The sequence below is a fragment of the Nuphar pumila genome, chromosome 3 (genome assembly GCF_984573655.1).
Source record: "Nuphar pumila chromosome 3, dmNupPumi1.hap1.1, whole genome shotgun sequence".
In the NCBI taxonomy this organism is placed as follows: Eukaryota; Viridiplantae; Streptophyta; class Magnoliopsida; order Nymphaeales; family Nymphaeaceae; genus Nuphar; species Nuphar pumila.
This window is the reverse complement of record NC_143251.1, coordinates 140,004,957-140,012,203: the sequence shown is the minus strand read 5'-3', so window position 1 is coordinate 140,012,203 and position 7,247 is coordinate 140,004,957. Positions and strand designations below refer to the sequence as shown.

General features: G+C 37.9%; 1 protein-coding gene across 3 annotated transcripts; it reads right to left on the bottom strand.

Moving 5' to 3' along the window:
- Positions 1-361: 361 nt before the first annotated feature.
- Positions 362-6,902, bottom strand: LOC149844091 (Mitochondrial substrate carrier family protein). Of its 3 annotated transcripts, none has more exons than XM_090002053.1 (9): positions 6,062-6,902; positions 3,574-3,690; positions 2,703-2,767; positions 2,382-2,618; positions 2,080-2,250; positions 1,917-1,966; positions 1,626-1,758; positions 1,438-1,475; positions 362-662 (listed from the first exon to the last, which is right to left on the bottom strand). In XM_090002053.1, exons 1-9 carry the CDS (start codon positions 6,189-6,191, stop codon positions 650-652), a joined length of 954 nt encoding a protein of 317 aa, XP_089858179.1. In that variant the 5' UTR covers positions 6,192-6,902; the 3' UTR covers positions 362-649. The 3 variants fall into 3 exon arrangements, with proteins under 3 accessions (XP_089858179.1, XP_089858176.1, XP_089858177.1); XM_090002050.1 differs by lacking the exon at positions 362-662 and adding an exon at positions 880-1,131; XM_090002051.1 differs by lacking the exon at positions 362-662 and adding an exon at positions 880-1,131 and having other exon boundaries at positions 2,703-2,764.
- Positions 6,903-7,247: the final 345 nt, after the last annotated feature.

Here is a 7,247-nt window from a genome sequence, read left to right as displayed (position 1 = left end):
AATTTGCAAGATACAAACTTTCACAACACTAGAAAGGATTTTTGCAACGTGCATTGTGAAACTTGTGATGAGTTTCACAAATTGTTTGGAGTTTCACAAATTATTTGAAATTTCTCAAACTTTTTTGGAATTTTGCAACTTTAGATGTGATTTTATCGAGGAGTTTCGTGGGTGTATTATTTTATCGTCACAACGTGCAAAAATAAAAAATTCACACCCAACGACCAAAAAATTTGAGAACCTGTGACATTGTCCATTCGGTGGATTTGGTAAATTGTGGGGCATTTTAGGAAACATGTCATTTAGGCTATTAAGTACAGTCATTTCCGACTAAACAAAGAAGACCACATGACAAGCCATCAAGCACTTCAACTAAGCTATGTATTTTTGTGGTCTCGGAGTGCCCACTCTCCATATCATGGGCTCATAAAGCACCATAAGCACCATTTTCATGTAACAAGACATAATCACAAACACGAGTTGCTTCTTGTTCTTGCCCATGCAAAATTGCAGGACCACTTACTGAGCCATTGTCCTTTGCTTCAGCCTAACACTTTTGTCTTTCTCCCGTCTTCAAGTTTTTTTCACCATTGCATCAGCCTAGCACTTTTGTCTTTCCCTTCTGTCTTCAATTTTTTTTTTTGTTTACTCAGCATGCAAATCTGGATGCAAAAGGTAAATGCATTTTTACACATCAATATATCATGGAATAAAATCAAGGCTCACTTGGCATTTTTATCAGGTTATAATGAACGTGCACGGTTCTACATCACATTGCGGACCATCAGGTGAGCAGGGCAAATACAGCCATGTCTGCAACGTTTTCCATGTTGAGGATTTTATGGTAGGATGGGACTTTAAGTTGAACTATAGAACCAATTTTAAATCTTCAATGAATAAATTCAGAGCTCCACAGTTCTCAGCATTCATACAAACAACAATTTCAAAGGAAGGAGACAGAAGTGTCCCTTAAAAAATAAATTGGCAACCACTACATAGAAATGAATTACAACTGTTGAAATGGAAGTGAATGATCAGATAGATTTCATTCCAGCAAGTTCCCGCAGCTTCTCGCAGACAAGAAATGTGATTGTCGTTTGTGGGCCTAATCTTGCAAAGATTGCAAATCCCCTAACAAAAATATCCTTGAGCATCAAAATCTAATCAAATAGAATCAAAACATGAAACAACTTCGCAGTCATTAGAGGTAAGACCCCATAGTTGTCTGAAGTTCTGAACTCTGAACAGTGGGCTTATTAGGAGGGAATAATTTATATTGCCCTGGAAAACCATACTCCTTAATGCAGGTGAATTTTTAATTGATAGAAACATGAGAATACCAAATAACTGACACTAATATAATCAAGAACATTGAGTAATATAAATAAGTCACCATCAGCAATACATGACATAAACTTGAAAGCAGAGAGTGCTCACCCTTTGTAAAGAGCCAGGGGGCCTTCCGTACGTATTACCTGAAAGAGCAAAAATGAAAAGAAAACTTAAAAATCATCAATAAGCTAGAATAAGAGTGCATGACCAAAGGACAGTGTTTAAAACAAGAGTATAACTCTTTTGAGTAGATTACTATTATAATGATGTGCATGAAATTCTCACAACTACACCTGATATGCGCAATGGAATCCATTCCTGTAGATTCCAACTTCATTAGATTCTCTTTGCATCATTACACGGGTTTTGACCATGTCCATAGGTGTAGTCACTAGGGTCCCCATGGTTCCTGCTATGGCACTTGAACTTCAATGTTCATAGATTGCAGTTAGTTTTCTCTGAAAGAAAAATCCAAATAAGCCATTTGGATGGGCTAAATCTTACTATTTAAAAGCATCAATGTTGACAATTTTGACAATTACAGAACAAACTAGGCTACAGTTATAGCAGAAGTTCCACTGTACATGAAATGTAGTTGAAACCCCTCCTTGAGACTAGTCCACTTGGTTAACACCTGAATTAGAAGTGAAGAATGCATATCAAACTCACACTCCAAGTAAGGTGACTGATGAATAGTTGTAGGGTACTAAGATTCTAGACTATAAATAGCCATCCAGAAAATGGAACCTGCTTGCTTTCGTCATATGTTGCAAGCTGTGATGCCGTTAGAGCAGCAGCTCGGGCCATTGCAGGGCCAACTCCCTTCCAGAGAGCTGTTATGCCTTCTTCTGACATGATTTTTTGCATTAATTTGAAAGCATTCCCTCCACCCGCATTTGAATTCATTTGCAGTCGCACCTGAATAATAGAACCACTTTGCCATACATCATGACATAAGAATGCAACCTCTTAGTCCAGTGTCAAAAAATAACAAAATGCTGCAGAACTACATTTAGGAAAAATGCATTATTTACAGCAAATTTACAAACCTTTAGGACTTCAGCTGGATTTGTCAATGCAGTTGCAATGGTGCCAGAGAAGGCTCCAGCTGCAAGTTTTACCAAAATGTTTGTGCATCCAAATGACAAGTCACAGACATACTTGCACGGATCATACAAGCCTAACCGAAGGCCCCCATAAAGAACCGATCTTGTCAACGCAGGACCAAGCCCCAAATATAATGCTCTGGGACCTTCTACCTTTAGCATTTGTGCAAAAACTTTTCCCTGAAATTTAGCGACAAATTGCAGAAGGATTCTCACTAGTATGGTTGTACAATATCAATGCAAAACAGCAAGTTTAAGAGCTACCATTCCATCTAAGGGCCCTCTTTGGCCAACAAGCTGCATTTGTAGTCTGACTTTGAGAACATCTGCTGATGAAACAAGAATATTTACAATAAAGCATTGCAAACAGCTAAATCTTGAAACTTGTGTACAGTACTTGAATTGTCAGATGTTCCAAAATGGCACTTAAAATGAATTCTGCAGCAAAATATGCCACAAAATCCTTAATTGATCTACAGTATCTAATGATAACAGGGGTTCTTCTGATGTACATAAATAGAAAAATTGTTTTGGTATAAACATTCTGGCTATCAACAAATACATCTAACAAATCCATTTGTATTTGTTTATGATCTATAGGTCTGAGACCTCAAGTTGCACAGGATGCTCAAGCATGTAGAACTTATTCTAAATACTAATGTACATCACACTAACCCATTTATATGAATATATGCTGCTTATTTTTAAATTTTCATTCCCATTTCTTCTGATGCGTCTTTTTTTTACCAGCAAGTGATAGTCAATCTAAATGTGCTTTCACCTTATATGTCAGGTAGAATATCAGGTTGTTTGATATGATTCAAGTGACAGGGATCCAGTTTGAGGTCCTTTTAACCAAGCCCAACCACTTTTATATGTAAATTTGGGAAAAAGAAAACTTTTAAGCTGATGAGCATGCTTGTGCATGTTCATAGCCTTCCTAGAAGACAAAGAAATTGATGAGCATGCTTGCATGTGAATGTGTGTGCGCATGTATGTTGAGAGAGAGTCTCTATGAAACCTTATACAACAATTACACTGCCATATAGATCACAGTTGCGTGTGAAATTCTGCAACCTGAGCATTTTACTGAAAACATCGAAGTAAAAGATCTCATAAAACTGTGATTACAAACCTAGAGGATGAGTAAAGCCAGTTGCTGTAGCAACTGCAATTCCACTTGTTGAGAAGTGATAAGCAACATACGACAATGACTGAAAAGGATTTATGCATTCATGTTTCATGTGAAAACCTGAAAGAGGAAACACAGAGATTACTTTTTAAATGGATTGATTTTTCATCATGAAATTTCAACACATTAAACACATCATTAACAACAAAACATAAAAATAGTCACTAAGAAACCAATAAAGAGATTATAGCATTCAGTGACGGGACAATCTAGATCAAGTAATAGACTTTCCTTTTTCTTTTCTTCTTTTGCTTTTTGCTGATAAAGAAAGACCGGCATCACAGAATGCCAGGTTGTGACAATCTTGGGTTAGTCTTATAAGAGATAAGATACTCTTAATCAAAAGCTATATATACATTGGCACATGCATGGGCGCATACATGCACAGGCACATGCACACACGAAATAAAAGCTAGATGTAAGTCCTATAAGTAATAAGACAGTTCCTAATGTATGTTCTTGTATATCTTTGAATTCTTATCTTCAATTTCCACCAAAAATTGTATGTATGTACCATAACCACATATATCACTCTCATTTATATTTTCTCAGCAAGGTAAGATCTCAAGATACTATAGATTTTTTGATAAATTTCAGGAAAAACTCAAATCTTAGTAGTTAACAAATTTAAAGAATAATGAGAATTAACACAATAAATAAGAAAAGAATAGCTTTAGACTATCTTTTTAAATAAATGAATATAAAGGTACAAAAGCTTTTAACATATAAAAAAAGGAAAGAAGTAAAACAATGTTTAAAATTTAGAAAAAATATTATAAAGTAAAAACAAGCTGAAAATATCACAATAATATCACAATTATCAGATATTGTGATGTGTTCAAATTTCCTGTCTTAAAAATGTCATGATATTTTACCTATTTAGTCCCCTTTCACAATATCATGTTGATATTGCAACATTTTCAAAAACACTGCTGATATCTGTTGAGTGCACACATAGTTGAGTGAGAATGAATCTGCTCCTTTTGTTCAATCATCAAAGACATCAATGTCAAATGAGCCAGTGCCCATGTGGAATCACAGTGTAATGAAAGGAGAAAATGAGTATAAGTGGAAGAATCCAGGAGCTGTAGTGATATAAACCATAGGGGATGGGGGAAAATTCTCAAAAAATGGCCACTTTAGGACGCAACCCGAGGGAAACCAGGCCTGAGATAGGCCCAAAACAGCCATATCCACTTGTGCCTAGGCATGGTTGTGATCAGAACAGGGCTGAAAAGTGGGCCTGGTTCTAAATGCATTCAAGCCAACCACATGCCACACCCATTAGAAAGAACTTGCATCTTGCTGGAGCTAAGCTGACTCACGCCCTAAATTTGGGGCAGAAGTCTGGCCCGTTACTGCCACTTCACCAGACATCCAGGCCTAAGTGCAAAGGCTATGAAAGTGATGAGTGAAAACACTACAAAGAAGGAAACCATGCTGTCTGGTGCTGCAGCGAATGGTGTCTTAACACGGACCAATTAAGTGAAGGTTCAAGTTCTGGAAGAAGGATCGGGAGCCCAAAAAAATGCTATTAGGAATGGGAAATAAGATACAATTGTAGCCAATGACAGAGAAGGTGTTGATATGAGTTGCAGATCCATCTACTGGTTAATTTTCCTTCCCCATCTCATATTTTTGGTAATACAAGTTCTATAGTCAGAGGTAGAATTGAATATGCCATCACCCACATGGCCTCAAAATCAACATGGAGAAATGCCAACAGTGATTCAAGGTAGCATGTTATAGGCTTATAGCACTTCTATCTAAGGCTAGATCCAAGACTTTGGCAATTTGGTCCAAACAAAACTGGAAGATAGTTGAATTCAACCAGTTGCTGTCGATACTTATCGGGGGGAAAGGAAACCGCTATTGGTTTTTATCATTTCCTGATAATTATGGAAAATCTTGAAAATCCAATTAGTACGTCCCAAATCCACGTTGATCTTAATCAAATCAAAACTTTAAAGTGGTGTTTGGAATCTTTGGATACGATCACTTATCCAGAAAAAGTGGGATAAGCAGTAATTCCATTTCCCTGCTTATTCCAATCCTCTGAATTAGAAGGAGCCGCGTCCAAATTCCCCAACAAGAATAAAAGAAAAAGAACTAAGATCCCAACAAAATTTTCACTAGAAAAATGCGAGATTTAGAGGAACTACCGAGCAGGAATACATCCTTACCCGGTAAAGTCGCAGAAAGGCCAAACTATCATATGGGTATCTTGAATTTGGATCAAACGATGATTTTTACGGAGTACCAACATCATTAATCCAATCAGATCTATGCATATATACATCAATCTGAATAATCCCAACTACATCTCCCTCCATTCAGAGGGAAAAACGTAATGGGAGAGATGCCCAAACGGAGAGATCTCATGCAAAGATTTGTAGAAAATGAGGAGAACAGTAAAGTGTAGTGGAAATACCTGAGGTCGAGGGGCTTTCTCTAGATGAACTCACCATTGTTCTCGCGTTCACCCTTTGCCTCTGAGAGAGAGAGAGAGAGGCTTTACGCCCTTTGAAATTGGGACGCCCAAGAAACATGGATCCCACCATCTGGCGGATCCATCCTACATTCAATCCCAGCCGTCCAACCAACAGATACACTTGTCCATACTCTCGCCTGGATGTGGACTACGTCTAGTCGTCTAGATTATCAATTAGACGGATAGGATCAAACTACAATCATAGTCATCCAACAAACTGCTACATTACTCCATACTCTCACGATCTTGGACTACGTCTTGCCGTCTACATGTATTGGTTGGACGGCTAAGATCAAGATAGATCCTCTGGAGGAACAGGGTCCTTTTAGGCCAGTTTCTCTCAGACAATAAATGAATGTAGAACGAACGCTTGTGTCTGACAACAAGGCTTTCTGCTGCTCTTTTGCCACGTGTTAAGGTCCCAAAGCATTATTTTCATAGTTTTTTTTTTGCATTTTTTGGGTACTTTTTGCTTAGCTAATTATCATGATATTAAGCTTTGTTGTTAGGATAGCGACCATAAGTACGGCAGACAGAATCAGCCCAACTAAGCATATGATTCGGGTGGTAGCATTAGTCAAGTTCTTCATTCCAAAGGGGGATCCGCTTGTTTGTTAGTGCACGGAACCTTGTGTTGGGACGTTGCAAGTTTGAATCCCAATAATACATGGTTGTATAAAACTCATTTAGGCTTACACAGGGGTTGATGCCCATGAGATTTGAACCTAGGCTGCACGTCAAACGGTCTAGGCCCCCATCCCACTGCGCCAAACTCCTTGGGTCTACAGCCACGTACTTTGCAAAAGTACCCGGCCTAATAATTCGGCTTCCTCAAGGGCTACAACATGAATGGATTGTTTGGAAGAAAATTGTCTTTGATCCCAAGGAAATGGAAGGTAATCTTAGAATCGTCACATAGAGATATTGCTGGTGCCATCAGTCTTTGTGAGCCTGAATATTGTGAATTTGCTCTTTGAGTTTGATGCTTTTCATTGTATTTGTGCTTCAAAAAGAGCTAAATTATGTGGCTAGTAGTCTAGCAAGACTAAAAACTTTCAAGCATCGGTTCGCAGATCATCATCAAGTGCATGATTGATTTGATTAGTATTGGTAACTGGTTGGGGCC

Bases quoted from the DNA above. Each gene is read 5' to 3' on its own strand.
- LOC149844091 (XM_090002050.1), bottom strand. From the start codon at position 6,191: ATGGTGGGATCCATGTTTCTTGGGCGTCCCAATTTCAAAGGGCGTAAA. The intron at 2,619-2,702 runs GTAGCTCTTAAA...GCTAAATTTCAG, and splicing joins GAGGGCCCTTAGATGGAATG to GGAAAAGTTTTTGCACAAAT. The intron at 1,476-1,625 runs GTGTAGTTGTGA...TTGCTCTTTCAG, and splicing joins GATTCCATTGCGCATATCAG to GTAATACGTACGGAAGGCCC.